We start from the raw sequence: 20092 nt of genomic DNA on the forward strand, positions 1-20092 counted from the left end.
TCACCCGCTCCAGGGGTTGGGCCAGAGAAGGGCGAGGGCAGAAACAAAAGCGCTCTACGGGTCTATCGGCGGGCTGGACGCAGACATGGAGAGCACGGCTGTTCCGCTCTGTCTCTTGCGCTGCATTGCGATGCGGCCGAAGGGGAAGAGAGAATGGAGATGATGCGCGAAAACAAGGTTGAACAAGAGGCGGGCGAACTGGCCGGGTCCGTAGGCCGGAGACCGAGCTCGCCGCATCAGGCCACTGGAGCTGGAGCCTTGCGGGAATGGAAGCCTGAAACGTGCTGAGGCACCCAGAGATATAGGGCGGAGTCAGGGCGCTGTGGGTGCTGTAGACAGGGCGCTGGTCCCCTGAAGGCACTGCACAGGGCAATTGGGCTTGGTGCTCGGACACTGCAGGTGCCCTGAGGATGTCGATCCCGGGGCTGGTTGATGTAATCGTGCGTCGGCTCTTTGTCAGCACATGCCCGCCATGATCGGATGCGCCTGACCGGAGCAGCGTGGGAGTGGCGCCAAGATCGGACGGAATCTGTTTAGATAATCAACGATTCATCGAGAACTTGATCACATCAAATGGCTACTGAATTATTTCTCCAGCCTCATTCAAGAATTGTGTCAGCAACTGCCTACAGTACCATATAATATCAACACGGAAGCCTCGCCTGTCCAACTGAGCCACGCTGACGCTGATGCCGGCTGTGGCATCTCTCCTCTTCCAATGCGCAAACCGCTGATGCGAATCCCCTACACTGACATCCTCCCGTCGCCCAGAATCATCCCGGCCTCGGCCCATTCCCTCCAAGGCGCCCTCGCCGCCCTGCACAACTTCTTCGCCGCCCCGCCGCCCAACTCGCTGCCCTCCTCGACCGTCGTCCTCACAGGCGCCGGGCTGTCCGTGGCTTCTGGCCTGGCCGACTACCGCGGGCCCAATGGCACGTACCGCGTCAACAAGACGTACCGCCCCATCTACTACAACGAGTTTGTACAGAATCACGAGGCCCGCAAGAGGTACTGGGCCAGGAGCTTTCTCGGCTGGACAAGCCTCCTCAAGGCAAAGCCGAATGCTGGCCATTATGCTATTAGAGACTTGGGAGACTTGGGCTTGATCAGCGCCGTCATCACGCAGAATGTCGATTCCTTCCACCCGAGAGCCCATCCCCATATCCCTTCCCTCGAACTCCATGGCTATCTGAGATCAACCTCCTGCACTACCTGCCGCACCGAGTATCCCCGCGACGAGTTTCAGCATCAATTGGCGCGGCTGAACCCTCGCTGGGCGGAGCTTCTCCAGGAGGCGCTGGCATCGGGAGCTCTCGATACTGAAGATCCGGACGAGAAGAAGTTCAGAGGCTTAAAGGTCAACCCGGATGGTGATGTTGACTTTCCTGATGCACCGTATACCACTTTTAGATACCCTCCCTGCCCTCGATGTCTGGCCGATCCGCCGATCAAGGCAGAGGGCTTCAGACACACAGTAAGGGTCGACAGCGACGGGGCATGGATTTTGCCGAGCTCCGCGGGGGTGTTGAAGCCGAATGTTGTCATGTTTGGGGAAAACATTCCCAACCAGGTTCGAACTGCGGCCGAGAATGCCATCGACAGCGCCGGGAGACTTCTCGTCCTGGGCACTTCGCTTGCCACCTATTCGGCGTGGAGGTTGGCCAAGAGAGCCAAGGATAGGGGCATGCCCATTGCCATCGTCAATATGGGTGGCGTCAGAGGAGAAGACCAGTTCTTCGCCGACGTTGATCCTAACCAAGCCGGCGAATTGGCTGTCCGCGTTGAGGTGTCGACTGACGATGTCCTCCCAGCTCTTGTATCTCAGCTTCGCCAGAGGCTAGCATCATCAGGCTCGCTGCCCATCGATGCCCCGCTTGGGAATCACGAGCGGGAAAACTCATCGCTCTTCAAAGATATGCTCTCATAGACATTGTAGATAAAATCAGCGCTGCACCATAAAAACCATTCAGAAGAAATTTCCGAAAGTGGCCGTCTTCGTCTTTACCGGAGCGGGGGATTCCGACTGCGGCTGCTGAGCGCTGAGAGATTGGCTTGTAGCCTTGGGCCGGGGTTCCGTCGGCTTCTGCTTGGGCTGCTTCTCGGAGCTCCGGGATGCTTCGTCGCGCTCAATCGCTTGCAGCACTGGCATCAATGTCAGTCACGGAACTGTCTTGCATCGATATCACCGTTGCCGTGAATCACTCACTTTCTTCCCACTCCGTCTCCTTCTGGGGATCGCCCGTGCCGAGAACCTTTTCGACATCCACGTCCTCTCCATTCTGTATGCGCTGCACCACTTCTCGAAGTTGGGCGAGTCTCAGCGACGACTGCCGCATGTATCGCTCCGTCTGGTTGCGCAGCGCAATCATCTGAATCGACATGGAGCCGATGAAGAGGAACATGACGATGAAGTACGTCGCCGGGTTCCAGTCCTTCTTCGCCTTCGCCTTGACCTTGTTGCGATTCTCCTTGCGCATCGGCTTAGGAATGAGAGACTTCCAGAACGATCCTTCGACGATGGTGTACGGTGCCGTGCTCGAAAATCGCAGCCCGAGTTTCGCATGCGCAAAGCTTTTGGCGGCAAAGCTGCTGGCAGCGATGCTGTTGGTGCCAATGGCAGCCATGGTCTGCCTTCCGGCGTGCAGCAGAAGCCGTTGAGCCGCCATTTCTCGCGCTCTTGTCTGGTGTCTCGTGGGTGTTGGAGTTGATGCTGAAGCTCTCTGAAACATGCACGCTCGCATGTGGTGGGAGGTTTTCTGAAATCCGGCGGATGTATGTACAAAGTACTCCGTGCCTGGTTCGGCTCGCAGCTCCGGAGCGGCGCTTGTCCGATGCCGGTCTGTTGCCCTTGACAACTTCCGATTTTTAGCCGCTCGAGCTTCAACTCGCATCCTTGCTCACCAACACAATCAGGCCCATTGATTGATTACATGCAACAGCACAGCACGAAATAGCCTTCACACTCATTTGTATAAGCAGCTTCGCGCCGGATGGCTCCGCCTCTTTTGGGTTTGGATTTTGGCACATTGGCACGGTATGATTAACACGATCCGGGCGGAGGAGAATAGTGCACATGGCTTCATCACAGGCAAAAGTCGACGCCGTCAAGGCGGCTGTTGCGTCGATATCGAGCTGCACGCCGGCAACAGTCGTAACGCTCAAAGAACTCCTGCTGCCAGAATCCGAATCGCAACCGCCGAGACCAAAGCCCGCCGCCTCACGATCCACAAAGGCTGGAGCCACGACGAAAACTAAGAGCGGTGCCGGAAGAGAAACCTCGAGCTCCCAGAGCGAGACGCTGAGTGCGCGTGAGAGGGCTGCTTTGGCCACCCACATCATCAATGTCACCCTCAAGACGCTGTCCGAGGCCGCGAAGCCTCAGCCTTTGCCTACGCCGTCGAAACAACCATCCGGCGACCTTCGAGAAGCAGCGGGCATGCAGTCGATTCGGAGATCCTCCTCGGCACCGCTGTCCCCCGTGCAGCCTCGAGCGCTCAATCGCCTTGCTGCGTCCTCCAACATCGAAGCGATCAACACGAAGTCACAAGCGCCAGCCCAATCGACGGGATGCCTTGCCACAGTAGAGTGCGCGCGACTTGCATTTTCTGCGCTCCGAAGCATCAAGGGCCCAACGAAGCCCGATGAGGCCGACTTTCAGCTGGAGACGGGCATGTCGGCGTTGGCAGGGAAGCTGCTGGCTTTGGGGATGCACGACCAAGCTCTCAAGGAGCTGAGAGTGCTGAAGCGAAGATTGGATACTACCATCACTGGGAAGCAGTCAAGCAATGCCAGGTCAGGGTCCGAGAGCGCGACGACGACATCGGCAATCGCCGATTTACTCAACCTCCAGGGCTCCATCACAAGACAGAGCCTGGCCACCATCACGGGCTACCAGATGCAGGTTCTGAAGCTGGTCGCCGCGACCAAAAAGCCCTCTCACATCGAAGCCATTCTCCCCTACCTCGCCGATTCGTACGCCTCGTCTCCGTTCAACCTCCTGTCCGCCCTCGCCAAAGACGGAGCCAAGGAAGCCGCAAAGGCGGCGCGCCAGATGGCCTCCTTGTCCCAAATTCTCCTGTCGCTTGCGCCCAGCATTTCTAGCCAGGAAGATGCTGTAGCTACCGAGCCCCGGCTGAGTCCATCTCCCAGAGCTGCTTTCGAACTGCAATCTCTAGCTTTCCGGATCCAGCTCAAATGGTGGAAACTGGCCGGTCATCAGGGCAAGATTGACAACGACGTGCTTTCGCCCTTCTCGCGCTGCATAAGAGCTTACACACGTCGCCAGAGATCAGACGACGGCTCCATCTACGAAAGAGTGTCCGAAGCATACGACGCCATCATGCAGCTTATTCATGCCCACCAATATCGTCCAGCAACATCATTTAACTCGCCTCTGGCATCAATACACCAAACTCTAGGGTCCATAGCCCAGGCTGAGCGCCGATATACCGAAGCCCACCGCTGGTTCCTGGAAGTGAAGAGCTCGCTCACTGCCGGACAGGAGTCATCTGTTCTCAGATGCTCCGTGTCTGCGCGCCTCCTTGCCGTGGCACTGAAGAAGTCCGATCTGGATCAAACGGTCGAGCCTCTGCTCTGCGAAGTCGTTGAAGGCTTAGACGGTAGCCTCAGCGGAACAATTGCAGAGCTGGATGAGCTTCTCGAGAGCCTGTCTCTCGCAAGGCGTTCAGTCGTCGGCCTCCTCATGACGTGCTTGGGGCCGAAAGCAGCCGAAAGCACCGTTCCGAAAGTCCTGATAAGCCACCTCAAGACGTACGTCCTGAAATATCCGCGGTTTGTGCGCCGATGGATAGGACTGCCGCCTGGCAAAGACGCACCGTCGAAGCAGGTCCTTCAGTTTGATCAGCGACGACAACAGGTTGCACAATCCATAGGCCAGACTCTGGATGCTACGCTGATGGTCCTCAAATGCGACATCCAGTCCGATTCCATGGAATGGCAAGCAGTCGATGATGTCCTCCAGCACTGCGTCTCGCTTCTCGAGTGCATGACTGCCTCTACCCTGTCCACCAATAGATTGGACAGTCTCGGCGGCTACTCCGTCAAGCTCTCCAGCCTTTACTTCCTCTATTTTTCTCAGCTTCGAAAGAAATCGGATCGATCCAAAGGCGAGAATAAGCACCTCCTGCAAGCCTTGCATCGCTCGATCGACGTGGTTAAGAACTGCACCGAAGCCGAGAAGGAGAAGGCGCAGCTTTCAACAAAGCTGGAGGTATTTGCTGATATGTGTAAGTCCTCCGGCAGGACCGATGATGCCATACAGGCGTTGCGTGCCATCTGTTCCAACATAGCCGAGAAGGGCGCATTGAGCGATGTTGCTGAAGCGCTCTCTGCTCAGCCTCCAAGCACAGCGTGGGCCATCAACGAGAGGGTATCGCTCATGTCACGCACTCTACGCTCCTTGTCCAGGTTTGACAGCTCATGGAACGAGTGGACGTTTCCCCTGCCAGAGGCTGAGCGTGCCGCAGTCTTGGAGCATCTGATATATCTCAATCTCTCTGGTTCCTCGACGCCTCTCGGGCTTCACGATGCGGGAGTCGCTGCGCTGCTTCGCCTTTACACCCTAGACAAGCATCCACTACGCCGCCTCCGTGTGTTGCTGCATCTCTGCTATCAGAACCTCGGCGAGGAGGAGCAGCTGGCCCAAATCCTTCCTCTGGCTGAGGAGACGTTGGAGTGTGTCGAGACCGGAGACAAGGCGGGAGACGCCGCACTGGTCCGATTTGTGCCCCATCTGAAGGCCTATTGCTTTTCCATATCTGCTCTGATACGTGTAGATGAAACCATGCCTACGCTGCTCAGTCAGGCGATTGACTCCTGGAAGTCCATGGTTGGAGCTTGCCAGACGCAAGACGAGCTGTTGACAATAATCGACGACCCTCAGGGCCTCCTGGACCACCTGCAGTCATTACACCAGCTTGCAGGTCTCAGGGGAGAGGCACGTCTCCAGCTTGCCATTTCGGAGCTTACCATCGCCGTATCCAGGGTCTTTGTTGGATCCACTGACGCCAACGGCGACAGATTGGTTCTCAGCCATAGTCATTTGGCAGCGCAATACGTACATATTGGGCTCTTCCCTCAGGCCCTCAAGACCCTGGAGGAAACTCAAGAGCTTATCAGCCGCTACGATGGCCTGTCGCGACAAGTCCAAGCCGAGTTCTACCTCTCGCAAGCAGAGTATCACACCGGTATTGGCGAGATGGAGACTGCGTAAGTTTTGCCGGATGCCACCTCGAAATACAAAGAACAAGGAGAAGCTAACACATCGCAGGCTCAACTACTTGTCCAAGGCCAGCGAGATCTGCAACGCCCCCTATTCTTCGTGGGCTCAGAGCAAGTCTCAGGCTTCAATGGTCATGTCCATCACCGCATTGCTGCAATCTATTGCTACTCTCCAAGCTGGGCAGCTGCAAGACGCACTATTATACGTCAAAACAAGCGTTCGACTACTCACTCACGATTGGACCAAACTCGAAGCAGCGATGGGGAGCGGCCCAAAGAATGCAGCAGATACGAGCCTGTCAGACTTGAACACTAGCATCACAGACTTGACTACTTCAAGGGGTAAAGCATCCGGCCCTCGGTTCTGGGCTCTGGCCAGCCCACTAATTCGAAGCCTCTTGCACATCTCGTCAGTGTACGCTCATATTGGCATGTTCCAAGAGACGATATACTATGCCGAGTCTGCTTGGAAGATTGCAGAGAGCACTCAATCCTCCCTCTACAAGTCACAAGTGGCCATCTGGACCGGCTCGGTCTACCTCAGGGCCGGGAAGCTGCCCAAAGCGCTGGCCACTTTCAAGGATGCAGAGGAGCAGCTACCACGCGATATCTGTTCCGCCCGCGTGCGGTTTGCTCGTCAACTCGGAGAATTCTATTGGGAGATTGGAGAAGACGAGAAAGCTGCCGGGTACCTGAAGATCGCTGAGGAGACTGCCCGTCTCCTGAGCACGGCCGTGAACGAGTCTGGCTGCAATGGCGATGAGGAACCCCCTGTTGCCTCAACCAGGACGACAAGGTCCACGAGAGCGACAAGGGCAAAAGCAGCTGCTGCCTTTGAGGGCCCAAAGCGCTCGGTCAAGGCGAAAGCTTCTCCTTTAGAAAATACTGTGCAGCTATCCAAGGACATATATTACGCCTCCCTCCACGCCGCCATCATCATGTCACGCACTCTAGGCCTGATTCATCAGAAAGACTGGAAATCGGCTCTGCAAGCGCTGGAACAACTGAAAGATCTTCCCAAACTTGTCAGTGTGCTGTCTCAAGAGCAGGTCCTGACAGCGGTGTCATTGATTGGCCACAGCATGGAGCAGATGACTTCCGATCCCGTCTTTTCTGTCATGCAGGATTCAACCATTTCCTTCCCGGCTGTCTCTGCGATGGTTCTGTCATCTCCCGTAAAGCAGTCGCTACTCAAGCCTGAAAGAGACCTCAGCTCTCCTGCCTTTGCCGATGCGTTGAGACAAGCACAGGAGGTTCTCATCGAAGCTCACGCCTCTGCCCTTTCGAGTGCCGACAGCAGCATGGTTCGTCGCATCTCTACGCTGCTCCAGAGCACCGTCATCTTCCTGTCAGCCACACTGGCTTCGTGCAAGTCTCTTTCTGAGCCAAGCTTGGGCACGATCGCTGTTGACATGGCTCGAAATGTCACCTGGCAGCGAGAGCAGCAGACGCTGGCTGGGCTCAATCACGATGCGGCCCCTATCCGGATTGCGACCTCAGTCCACAGGCCGCCCACGGCTGAGGCAATGGCCGACATGGCCAACTTTCAGGAGAACTACGTCGACTTGATCCCGGAGAAGTGGAGCGTCATCTCTGTTTCCCTGAGCGATAACCGCCATGATCTCTGTATCACTAAATTCCAAGCAGGCCAGGGTCCATTCATCTTACGCTTACCCTTGGAGCGAGCCAACTCTCGAGATGCCGATTCCGAGGTTTTCAACTTTGAACACGGCCGCGAGGAGCTGCTGGAGCTGATCAAGCTGGCCAACGAAAGCAGCCACTCTGCGCGAGATTTTACTGCGAAGGGAGAGCGAGGTGCTTGGTGGGCGGAGCGACAGGCTCTCGACTCTCGACTGAAGAAGCTCTTGGTCACCATCGAGACAACTTGGCTGGGAGGGTTCAAGGGCATATTCTCGCAGCATCGCAAACAGGCAGACCTGCTGGCACGCTTCCAGCGAGATTTCCACCAAATGCTGGACAGGACTCTGCCTTCTCGGAACAAGAGCCGGGGCAAGAAGACGACGATCAAGGCAGAGACGGTCACCTTGGATCCCCGAATCCTCGACCTGTTCATTGGCCTCGGCAACCCGACTGATCCCGACACAGACTTTGACGAGGCGATGAACGACCTGCTTTACTTTGTCGTGGATATCCTACAGTTTCACGGCGAGCGAAATGCTTACGACGAGATTGATTTCGACAGCATGGTTCTGGGGACGTACGATGCTCTGCGCGGATATCACAATGCCGCGGCCGGCTCTTCAGAGAGGGAGGAGGGCACGCACACGGTGCTTGTTCTCGACAAGCTGCTGCATGCGTTCCCTTGGGAGTCGCTGCCCTGCATGGATGGCCTCTCGGTGTCTCGAGTGCCGTCGCTCGCCTGTCTTCGTCAGCTCATTGAGGAGGCTGGTGGAGGAGGTCCGGCCAATGCATCGCAAGGCCACTTCGTGTCGGCAAAGGCTGGCACGTACATCCTCAATCCGTCGTCTGACCTGACCAACACCCAAACCTTCTTCCAGCCGGCTTTCTCAAGCCTTGCCTCGTGGACCGGCATCACCAACAAGGCGCCCAAGGAATCCGAATTCGAGCAAGCGCTGTCCACGGCTGAGATCATGGTGTACTTTGGCCACGGCAGCGGCGCTCAGTATATCCGCGGCAAGACGATCCGCCGCCTGGACAAGTGCAGGCCGGCGACGTTCCTCATGGGCTGCAGCTCCGCGGCCCTCACCGACGCGGGCGAGTTTGAGTGCTATGGTCCCGTGTGGAACTACATGATGGCCGGGTGTCCGGCCGTCGTCGGCACGCTGTGGGACGTGACGGATCGCGACATTGATCGGTTCGCCGGCAGGGCGTTTGAGGAATGGGGGCTCTTTGCCAGGGGCACCTTTGATATCTCATCGTCGTCATTGTCGTCTAGCAAGGGGAAGGACAGGGCTAAGAGCTCTGCCGAGGAGGTGGAACAAGTGATGGGGCTTGATAATGCTCCTGCTTCTTCTTCGTCTTCTGATCATGCTTCGCTCGCCGAGGCGGTAGCGAGGGCTAGAAGTGCGTGTCGCTTCAAGTATCTTAATGGCGCGGCGGTGGTTTTGTACGGAATTCCTGTTTATATTAGAAAGGAGTGAAATGGGCGACTTCTTGGACAATTGTGATGAGGTAACTGGGAGAAATGGCATTGGACAAAGTGTGGGTTTGGGTAAAGGAATGGAATAAGGATACCACATCACCCAAGGGGGGGGGGAATGGGAAAATGGCACATGACTTTCAATGAGAAAGGGAATGAGAATCACGACATGAATGACGACAAGACAGAAATCAACAACGAAGACGTTATAGCGTTTTTTGGAATAGATATATTTGAACATGGAAAGGCGAGAGAGAGAATGACACTGTCGATTGGCTTCTTTGTTCTTAGCACAGCGGTGAGGGAGTCTTGTTTGTTGTCTTTGAGCAGATAGATACACACAAGGAAAGGGGCACGCCGGCTCAATCATCTCTTCCGTCTGCGCAAGGTGGCGCTTCAGCATACCAACACTCGCTCCCTTTTCTTCGTAGATGAACAAAATAATAGGGTTACATCAAATAAAAACATAACAAATGTCCCAAGGCAGGTTTCGCCCGTCGAGTGCCTTTTGCCGTAACGAACCATGTCTTTTCCCCTGGGTATATATGGATAGATGTCCGTTTGATCCAATATCCGTCGTCCTGAAGCGCCATTTTCCATCCAAATGCTCCTTGTTTCCATCCATAGTCCAACATTTCGTGGTCAGTGATACAGACAGCAGTAGCTCCCAGCCGCCTAAAGAAAGGAAAAGCAAACAAAGCATAGCACAAATAGCAAACGCAGGACCACGCCGCAAATGGCGCCTGGGTGTAGTTCCTCTCCCGTAAAGAGGTGACGCGTCCCAGAGGTCTGTTTGAGCTCTTCATGTCTCCAGCCAAAACCTCAGATCGTGAAGCGTCATCGAAAGCGTACATCTGGCTGCTCCAGGCACATAGCTGCTATGCCACAGTGGGAGCATCATCAGTTATACGCCACCTTGGTGGTCGGCCATGAGCATTCCTCCGTCGCTGCCGAATAGGTTTGCAAAAGGATCTACGCTGCCGAATCCCATATCCTGGCCTGCCTCCAGCGAGAGAAACCATCCGGGAGACGCATCTGGGCCAAGGTATGGGTTCAGGCCATTGCTGTCCATCTGATCCTGGGCGTGTGCATGGTCGCTGCTCATGCTGCCAGCCTTCATGCTTTGCTGATTGTGGACTTGAGAAGTAGCCTGCGGGTTGCTCCCAGACATGTTTCCCCAGCCGCCAGATCCGTTCATCACAACGCCTCCAGCACCCATGGAGAATTCGTTGTAGGAGAGCTGCTTTCCCAGCGAATCCATCATGCCGTTGGGCTGCTCCAGGTTCATGGTAAGCAGATCTGTAGAAAAGAAGTTCTGCAAGGGCATGCTTTGGGCATATTGTGCGCCGGTGGCGGGGCTGATGGATGGCATGTTAGGGTATGTTGAGCTTTGAGGCTGCGATACGGTGAGAGGGTTGAAGGCGGATGGATTGGTAGCATGTATTCCCAGCGCGTCCGAAAACCTGGGTGGTTGTCGAGCATGCTGTTGCTGCTGTTGCTGTTGATGTTGCTGCTGCTGCTGTTGCTGGCGTTGCATGGCAAGCCTCATCTGCTCGTGAAGACGCTGCCCGCTCAACGCCGCCGATTGTTGCTCACTAGTCTTCTGCTGCTCCGCGTCGCCCGTGGTCGACACGGCTGGCTTCTTCAAGGGGGCTTTCCGCTTAGACGGCCCGGGTCGTGATCCGTCCTTTTCACTCATAACCGGTCCAACAGCCATGAAGAACTCTTCGATTGACTGCAGCTCTGGCTTCTGTTCCAGAACGCCATCCTCTCCCCGCTCCTTCTTCCTATACATGGCGGGATCCATATAATCCGTGTCCGAGACTCCGTGGGGATAGCGGTTGAACCAGTCGGAATATTGCAATATCGGTGACGACGCGGTGCTGCCATCACTCGGGCCGCCAGCGCGGGCGGCGTCGAGGGCATTGCGAAACTGGATGCGGATATTCTCTACCATCCAGTGGAACATGCCCCAGTACTTCATCATGCTACGCAGAAACTTCACGTTGACGCTAGAATTGGCCTCTGATGTAGCCTTCACCGCCGGGTTTCCGGAGAAGATGCCACTGATGTGAATGGTTGCTGAAGAGAAGGCGCAGTACCCGGCAAAAGGCGTCGCTATACTGCACTGAACCTCTTCCGCATCCCTGATGAGGTCTGATATCTTGTTAGCGGCCGCAAAGGTCTTGGCGTTGGCCTGCGAGACGAAGTCATCGGGCGCCTCCTCATCGACTCGCTCCTTGGAAAAGGAAACTGCAGCTTGGTACAGGAAGATGAAGTTTTGCTGGATGGCCATGTGCAGGTAAAGGAGATACTTCGCGGTGCTCTCTGCTCGGTGGATCTCGAGAGCCTCGCGGGTACACTGCAAGTTTTCGGGAAGACTGCGCAACAGCTCCTCGGTGGCTCTCACCAGCTTCGCATACTCAGAGCTTTCATTCCACATCGGATAAGGATCCTGCTCTCTGCCGCCCTGGTTCAGGTATGTGACGATTCGGCCCCAGATGGAGACGCATCGGATGATGTAGGCAGAGGCCCCCATGTTGTCGCGCGGCGTGTCCAGATGGCCTTGCTTGGTTGGCTCACAAGCCGGGGGGAGGCTGCCGTCGAGATATTCGGTACGCACCGGTATATCGAACTGGAAGTATTTCTCGGCGACGGGTAAGGGTATCTTGATGGACTCTTCTTTGATGAACACGGGCCGGTCTGTCCCAGACGAGTTGAAGCGATCCATGATGAAGCAGGCCCACATGACACGGCGACGGATTTCGCGGTCAATGAAACTTAGCTTGATCTTCTTGTTGCGCGACTGAGGATCATACTCCAGGTCTCTATGCAGATGGAGAGCAAATGCCATTCGAATAGCCTGCCCGCCCAGTGCCCACGCGCGGCCGCCGTGACACGTCCCGAATTCGTGCATTCCCAATATGAGAAGACAAGTCAGTATCGTGATATTCGGCCAGTCGTATCGTTTGGTGCAGATTTCCCTGGCATGAGAAGCCCATTCCTCTCCACGCATGAACTGCTTGGTGGCCGAGTTGAACTTTGGGCTGGAGGTGAAGCGCGCTGCAATGGCACACACAGAGAGGACGAGCACCGGCGGAAGGGTATCGTTCCTAATGGAGCCAATGTTAGCCGTTGTCATAATCGCGTAGTTGAGCGCGAGGGCGGAGGCTCAAGGGGGAGATGCGGCGTGAGCCATTGCCCCCCACAACAACGTGTCGTACTTTAGTTTGCGCATATAGCTTGGTTTATGAAGGAGATGGTAACATTGGCCGTAGACGTTGTCGAAGTAGACCTCGGCAAGATGCTCCTGGACGTCTTTAGGGGGGAGTGCCTCCCTGCCCTCGCGCAGCAGCTCGTTTTCCGCAGCTTCGCGAGATTCTGGCGTGTCGGCCAAATTGTCCTCCGGTAGCTTGGGTCTGGGTGCTTTGGCCCAGGCCTCGAGATCTCGGCCAAAGGCTTCGTCGACGTTGCGCTTCTTGGCGACAGCCTTACCAGACGCCATTGTGCTGGTACCAGGGATGGCGGGCTTGACAACGGCGCGAGGGATGGATGATATTGTATCTTGATCGGCTTTCGGCAATATCTTGATGATGCGCTCCTCCATGCGCTTAAGTCGCTTGTCGAGCATGGCCATGTAGTCGGTACGCGGAGCGGCTTTTCGGGTGGTAACCTTGTAGACGCACGGGATGCGTGATCTCATGCAGTGTTTGCAGGCGGGCTTTTCGCCAGAGCAACGTATCTTCTTGCGCCGACAGGCGATGCAGGCAAGCGGCAAGCGTTTCCGGTCCTTGCCAGCCTTGGTTTTCAGCTCACTCCAGGCCGGAGGTGCCAAGGACGGATCGCTCTTCGTTTTGCCCCCCAGGTCTGTACCGTCACCGCGATTCTGGTTCGAGGTGCCGAAGTCGTCATTTCCGTCATCGGTTATCGAGTTGGAGGCCGGAGTCGTTTTCTCCGCCAGGGAGCCGTTGGCCAGCTCTACGCTCGGCATCTGCTGATCGTGCATCGGTACGAACGACTGCCTCGTGATCCCGCTCATGGCATTCACGGTATGCGGCGACGGGACTGGGCCGATGGCGGCGGGCTGGTGCTGTGAGAATGGGTCCGCCTGGTTGTTATTGATGGCGGGCTGGTCGGGCATGTGGAGGTCGGGGATGGCGGAGAAGGGGAAGTTGAAATCACTGAAGTGAGGGTTAGCACCCATAATGTCGTCGGAGGGCATCTGGCGTTGCCCGCTTTCAGGAGGCTCTTGTCGGGCAAACAGCTGGGGCGCTTGGTCGAAGCTCTGGCGATGCGAGTTGCGGAACTGGCGCTGCATGCCGGCCCGGCCGTCCGACATGCTCGGGAGGTGGCCTACAGACCAAAGAGAACAAGCGATTCTCTCTGATTAGAAATGGAGGCAAGCAGCAGATCGAAGGGCCAATTGCTGGTCATTTCACGGGCCTAATGCTCTGATACAACAACAGTGCCGTATCTGCACACAGGGGGTCAAGAAAGCGCTGTTGCAGCTGTGCGCACACGGCTGGAATGCTGGGCTGCCGGAAGCTTCAAGGCGGATTGACTCTCCAGCAGCCAGAGTCCGAGATGATGGTGTGAGAGTCTGGACCAGGTCGATGCGAGGCGAGGTTTCAACAGGATATCGTGGACAGGAGCGAGTGAGGCGAGGAGAGCAATAGAGGGAGGAGAGGTGAAGATGACGGCGAAAATGGAGATGGTGTGGTATACAAGGTGGGATAAAAAGCTGTGCCCTGTAAGAGAGCAGATGAAAAGGCCAAACAGGAAAAAAAAGACAACCGCTTTCTTACGGCTACCTACTTGTACTAAGTAGGCACTATTTGCTGGGGAAACTCAACAGAGAGAAGGAACTGCTGGCAGATGAAGCCAAGCCGAGCAACGCAAGGTTGGGAAGGTGGGACAAGCAAAGACGGGCAAGAACACGACAGGGCAGGCGGATCTAGGAAGCCACAAGGCGTGGGTCAGCAGGCTCTCCGTACTTGCCGCGTATCGGTAAGGTCGCCTTGTGGTACCGGTACAGACGGGGGTACTCCAAGGTTGGCACCGGTGCTGACGCGACGCCTGGTCCGGCCGGGGGCTGCGTCTGCGTCCGCCAGAACGTGAATGCACGAAGCTGGGCGTGCGCGGTGCCGTTTTCGGACGAACGTTGAAGTTCCATCCTACCAGAAACCCTACCCAGGCCGGCGGTGGTTGCGTACGAGTACAGGTACAGGTACGGCGAGAGGTACGCGACGAGGTACGGCGGGCTCGGTTGTCGGTACTGCGGCGCTCCCTCTTCCGTTTCTGCAGCCATGAGCCTGGCAGGCCTTGGATCAATGGCAGGCCTCGTGGGCGGCCGCAAAGTTCAGTGGCCCCCTCTCATATGTGATGGGCGTGTGTAGGGCGGGAGTATCTCTGCTGTACTGGAGAGGCGGGCTAATGCAGACGGATGGATTCAATTCCCCTTCCCTAGTCCTCAGGCCTCGTTACGCATATGATGTCTTTTACTTGGGCAATCGTGTAATGAAATCCGTCACTTCCACTGCTGCAGTGCTCCTTTCCTGTTATAAGTACTCATTGCTGGGTAGGTAGTGAAGAATCTACAGTGTAAGTCTTCCTACTACTGCCTAGGTAGGTAGGAAGGCAGTGCATGTCCGTACGTTTAATACCGACATTGAAAACGAAGCCTTGTCTCTGGATGACTGAAATATCGATAGCAGCAACGGCCGACCCGTCCTTGGAGAGTTCGGGCTTGGGACCAGATCGGACAGTTAGGACAGAGGGTCTTCGACTCTGGTGGCACACAACCTGAAGCTGTGCGTCTGCAACGGGCTGCTGCTGCAAGGCCCCTGTGAGCACGTACGAACATTTCCTACATGCACATATAGCCAGCATTGCTCCAGGCTGAGACTCGACAAATTACACGTCGGTCTCTATCGACTTCGCAATTGAAAAACGGACAAGTACGATCATTCCAAATTATATATCTCCTGGGTGCTCAACGGCTCCATCAACCAGTTGCTCAGTTCCATGTTCCCTGCCTTTGCCAGCTACCTGGTCTGTACCTCTGCAGTGCAGCGGTTGCAGTGGGCGAAACTGGAGCCTGCAGACGCCACTAACCGCCTAGCGTGCGCCGCTGCAAATACCCCAGGCTGGCGCCTAATTGTGGGGTTTGAAACCGTCGAAACGGAGCTGGGGCCGCTGTCGAAAACGGTTGTCCCGAGCGCATGGACCTCTGTCCGTTGGTGCGCCTTTTTGTCTCAAGAAGCTGGTGGGTGGTGAAGGTGAAGCCATCGCCGTGCATGTGTGTGTGTGGGCGTGTGTTGCTCTGTGTCGGTGTCTGTGTCTTCATGGATGGCTATCTTATATATATAACATCTGCGCACGTACGACTGTCAGGCCGATATGTAGAGACCCGTGCATGCCTCCACGAAGATTAGGACAGTGCGAAGTCTACGATTTGAATCCGGACATATATTCACTCCAGACATTACCTTCCCCCAAGAACAGACAGACATACGTACATGTGGATAGATGGCCAAAGGGAAGATGGGACGGCGTGGGTATCAGAAAGCCGCCTCAAATGGATGCGGGAAAGGCGAGAGGCCCTCACCAAGCCAAAGCCTGTTGTCTCCAAGATTTCACGTTCTCTCCTCCACACCCTCCACTTATGGTCGGTAAACTAACCAGAATTCGCCTCGAAGACTCAATGCAGTGGCCAAGAGTCTCCATGATCGTCTACTTACTCCATGTCTATTGATCTGAGACACCAGGTGCTGAAATTGCGACCATATTGAGAACCTCAGGCCCAACAGCATGCAACATGGCAGACTATATATGCATGTTGCTTTAGATTCCTAACCTCCCAACACAGGGCCGGAGCAGAGACGGCGCGGAAGGGCTGAGCACGCAGTGGCATTGCCTAGATGGCCACGGGCTGCCACTAAAGCATCAAAATAGATAGGTTACTAAGGAAAGGCATCTTTATCTTTTGGTACCTCAGGACAGCACCTAGGTAGTTAGTAACACGTATGAAACTCCAGAAATGGCAAAGGGCGGCCTGCGATAGAGTCGAGGATCGCTCCGGGCACTCCGTCACAAGCAGGATCAAACCCAGTTCCCAACCTCAGGTGCAGGTGTTGAATAGGTACGTCACGTATGTACCTGATACGCGCACATACCTTAAAAAGGCACCATAGATGTCAGGCTCCGTCCTCTGTATCAGGGCAGGACGAGAGTCCGAGTGACAACGTAACGTTGAAGCTGAATATTAGCCATCCATCTCAAGGCCACCTCTATTCGTCCATTCGGCCGTTGAAGATGGTCATCAGGGAGGCCAGCGGTGGCTTCGAAATGTCCTCTAATAGTGGCTTTCTCACTTGGTGCTAATGGGGGGTTCAAATGCCTTACACATGACAGCGCTCCTGCTGCGCACTTCAACGCACGTCTGCCCCCTACAGCAACATATGGCATTTGGCCACTAGCAATGGGCGCCGGATGCTCAGCAACTAATATAGTGGCATCGCCTCATAGCCAATCCCTCCTCACCCATAGCCCAACGCCTGTCAACCGGGGGTGTGGCGGCTGAGTGGCCAGCTCTAGGGAGAACCGAGCCGATGATGACCTCGCTAGACCGGGCACGACCCGGAAGCTACTTGAAGCATACCTACCCAAGGGCACGACGTTCCTGTATAAAAGATCTTGAAGCTGTGACGAGTCCAGCCTGCGATTCTACACTGGACGTCGGTAAATTGTAACCCATGGAAGCAATAAGCCGACAAGGAGTCAAAGCCTTGTCAGCATTGAAAGGTGCGATTCATGTTGATAATGAGGACATGATACCCTGAGGTTTATGCTCAATAATTCCATGTAAGCGCGCCTTGCCTTTTCACTCCTTACAAGGCAGTGGTATCTTGTGCAACTGGTGTACGTTCAGTTACGCCGAGAAAGACGGTCCAAAAACAGTATACGGTAAGCTGGCTTGCATGGAAACACTTGGCTGCCGTTTTCATACAGTGCGGGAGTCTGGGCTTGCCTGATGGATGGACTCCAACAGTATCAAAGCTCCAGGGTTAGCAGATAAGGCTGCCGTTGACTGCCCAGTGCTTCCTTCCCCGGACTCACACCTGAAAGCATACCCACTTGCCGCCTCACACCCTAATACTATACCTGTCTCCAGCATGTGTCATGTAGGTACTTCACTCATAGCCATTCGACGATTCCTCCAGGCAAGGTACTTTCTCTGTACGAAGAAGTACTTTACACGAGTAAGGCACAGAGCGCCTTCCATGTTTCCCAACTGCCATGACGCTCCGAAAGCACCTGCAGTTTACGAGGTGAACCAAAAGGCTAAGTTAGTGAGGAAGGACCTAGCAGGTGCCTACCTACCTCCTCTAAACTTTGTCCTGAGCCTGTCATGTCATAAGTTCTTGGCATCGAGGACGTCTTGCTGACTGCGCACAAACTTCAACCTCCAAGCACAACCCATCGCAGGCGCCCCGGAGCTGCAAGGCGCGACAAGCGACCTCAGAGGTTTCAGTGCCTGCATGCACAGCGCTGCTTGGCACCACAACTAGCATCTGCACCGGCAACGCTTTTCCGCGATGTAGCGGCAGGGCCCCTGTTGGCGAGAGAGCACTAAGGCAAGCCACCTGGCAGGCCGTCCCGTGCTGCTGGACAGGTCTCCCACGCCTTCTGAGGTTAATTTTAAACGCAAGGCCCTCGTCTAGCAAAGAGTCCCTGCACCAAGTTGCAGGGGCGGCAGCACGTATGTACTGCCTGGGTCGAATCCTCGTTGCTGCAATGGATGTCAAGCCAGAGCGGCCAACTGACGACGCAGATCAAGGCATCCACCACGAGCGATCCCCCAGTCGATAAAGAGCGAGATGACCATCAAAATGGGTGCAAAGTATACGATACAAAGTGCTAACAGGCACGGTACTTTATGGAACAGGCTGTGAACAAGACAAGGAACCCCCACCTCCGAAGATCCAAGGACGCGATTCCGACTTACCAGCGGCTGCAACCTGACCCTGCTTGTACCTACATACATATGTACAGACCTTACTCGTACGCAGCAGACATGCCCCAGGTTCAGCCCCTGAGATCGTGACCTGACCTCTGGATTCAAGCACTTTCTCACGCGGCTGGGCAGAGACGGAGCACGAGAACGCCCTCTTTCGCTGCCCTTGCGATTGATATCTGGCGGTTGGGCACGCTCTTCTTGCCCAAATCAGCACAAAGCCAAACAACCAGAGACGACTGGAGGATCCGGGATTCAATTTCCCACGGCCTTGCAATACAAGTACCGGCAACGTTCCGAAAGCCAACACAGACATGTAAGACTGAATGGCCAGCAAACCAACATCACGGTCCAGGGGTGTTGGGTTCAACACAGAACCAGTGTCGAGGCGGGGATAAGGCATCCCCTGTCATACATAACTTACTGGCACCCGACTCTGGGTAGAGCCGAAGCTACTGGCTGCAGCGGTCGAGACTCGGGTCAGATCGCAATGGCGTCCTCCTCCTTGGCTCATACTTTTGTTGATCTACAGTGTTGCATACCTGGTGTTCTTGACCGGGGATTTTGCCAACTTCTCCACTGACAGACGTTCAGAATCACTAACAGAATGAGTGGTGGTAAAGGAGCCAAGCTCCCAGCTCCGCTGACCCTGCGGACATCTGAACAGCGTTCCTCGACATGTGGAGGCTCCCAAGAAGAAAAACAGCGTCTTTAATACTATCCGGTTTGGTAGGGCTTCGTCTGTGGCAGCCAGAGTCTGCAAAGAGGCTGGCTTGCATGGCTGGATCTGCCGCACTCATTCGACTGTCAAAGCACATATCCTTCAAATATTCCTACCCCCGATGAACGGCCACACCTGGCTGATCCCCCCTTTGAACCGCAAGGATGTCTCTTGCGGCAGGCCGTTATCACCGTTACATGTGGAATCCTGCGGGATACGGAACACGGAACATGGGACATCCTGCAGTCGATATCTGGCCTTGCGTCCGACAGCTATGGCTGTCCATGTCATTTTTGCAGTGTTTCATTTCAGCAGCCACCTGGACCATTCTCCGGGAGAATAGCCCAGCTTCTTTTTAGAACCCTACCCGCAAGTAACCGAGCCACGCCGGATCCCGGAGCTTCTGACGCCGACTTACGAAGCCCTTCGTTCGAATTTCAAATCTGGGATGCTGATACCAACGATCAACGGGGCAGCGGTTGAGGTCAGTCAACACCGCTACCAGCCTACCCCGCAGCTTCACTCGCAATCATCTGCAAGGCATCGGCTTTCCGTGTTCCCAAATTGCAATCGAGCATGAGTTGTGGCCATATTCTTTGCTCCTTCCTGTGTATGTGGGAGCCTATGCCCACACAAGGCCACAGCTCTTTACGAACGGACCATACCTAGAGAACAGGCGATAGCCAACGATATCCTCTATGTAGTTGGTTGTCAAAGGATGCGGACAGATATCGTGACCTACTTGGGCATCTTACAGAACAGATCCAGTCTCTTTGGCGTTATCCCACGTGAACGTCCGGCGCTGTTGCTCCCGCAAGTGAGTCCAGCGAACCACAGGACGGGCAAACGCAATCGAACAAAGCCTAGCCCCTCATCCAGGCTGTTCCCCCGCATATGCGTCATCTCTGGTTTGCCCTGGCATGGATATCTCGAGCACGCATCTTGCTCTTGAAGACTGGATTGGCGGACTCTGTTTGACCAAGTCGATGACTGC

The 20092-nt window shown here is 55.4% G+C and overlaps 5 protein-coding genes across 5 annotated transcripts; 2 read left to right on the forward strand and 3 right to left on the reverse strand.

Annotated features, from left to right (window-relative positions):
* Positions 1-668: 668 nt before the first annotated feature.
* Positions 669-1841, forward strand: BBK36DRAFT_1134754 (DHS-like NAD/FAD-binding domain-containing protein; the record flags this gene model as incomplete). The annotated part of the gene is made up of 1 exon (XM_024892410.1): positions 669-1841. A coding segment is annotated over exon 1 (1123 nt), but the record flags the coding sequence as incomplete, so codon positions are not given.
* Positions 1842-1966: 125 nt separating this feature from the next.
* BBK36DRAFT_1115282 (hypothetical protein) lies at positions 1967-2477 on the reverse strand (the record flags this gene model as incomplete). The annotated part of the gene is made up of 2 exons (XM_024890115.1): positions 1967-2142; positions 2207-2477. 2 exons carry the CDS (start codon positions 2475-2477, stop codon positions 1967-1969), a joined length of 447 nt encoding a protein of 148 aa, XP_024751217.1.
* A 145-nt stretch (positions 2478-2622) lies between these two features.
* Positions 2623-9362, forward strand: BBK36DRAFT_156394 (hypothetical protein; the record flags this gene model as incomplete). Its single annotated transcript, XM_024897649.1, has 3 exons — positions 2623-2637; positions 3089-6228; positions 6314-9362. 3 exons carry the CDS (start codon positions 2623-2625, stop codon positions 9360-9362), a joined length of 6204 nt encoding a protein of 2067 aa, XP_024751218.1.
* A 903-nt stretch (positions 9363-10265) lies between these two features.
* Positions 10266-13352, reverse strand: BBK36DRAFT_1114054 (hypothetical protein; the record flags this gene model as incomplete). The annotated part of the gene is made up of 3 exons (XM_024889980.1): positions 10266-10961; positions 10995-12474; positions 12586-13352. 3 exons carry the CDS (start codon positions 13350-13352, stop codon positions 10266-10268), a joined length of 2943 nt encoding a protein of 980 aa, XP_024751219.1.
* A 963-nt stretch (positions 13353-14315) lies between these two features.
* On the reverse strand, positions 14316-14669 carry BBK36DRAFT_1157581 (hypothetical protein; the record flags this gene model as incomplete). The annotated part of the gene is made up of 1 exon (XM_024894022.1): positions 14316-14669. The coding sequence occupies one exon, from the start codon at positions 14667-14669 to the stop codon at positions 14316-14318; it is 354 nt and encodes a 117-aa protein (XP_024751220.1).
* Between the last annotated feature and the right edge of the window lie 5423 nt (positions 14670-20092).

Source organism: Trichoderma citrinoviride (assembly GCF_003025115.1).
Source record: "Trichoderma citrinoviride strain TUCIM 6016 unplaced genomic scaffold BBK36scaffold_4, whole genome shotgun sequence".
NCBI classification, from domain to species: Eukaryota; Fungi; Ascomycota; class Sordariomycetes; order Hypocreales; family Hypocreaceae; genus Trichoderma; species Trichoderma citrinoviride.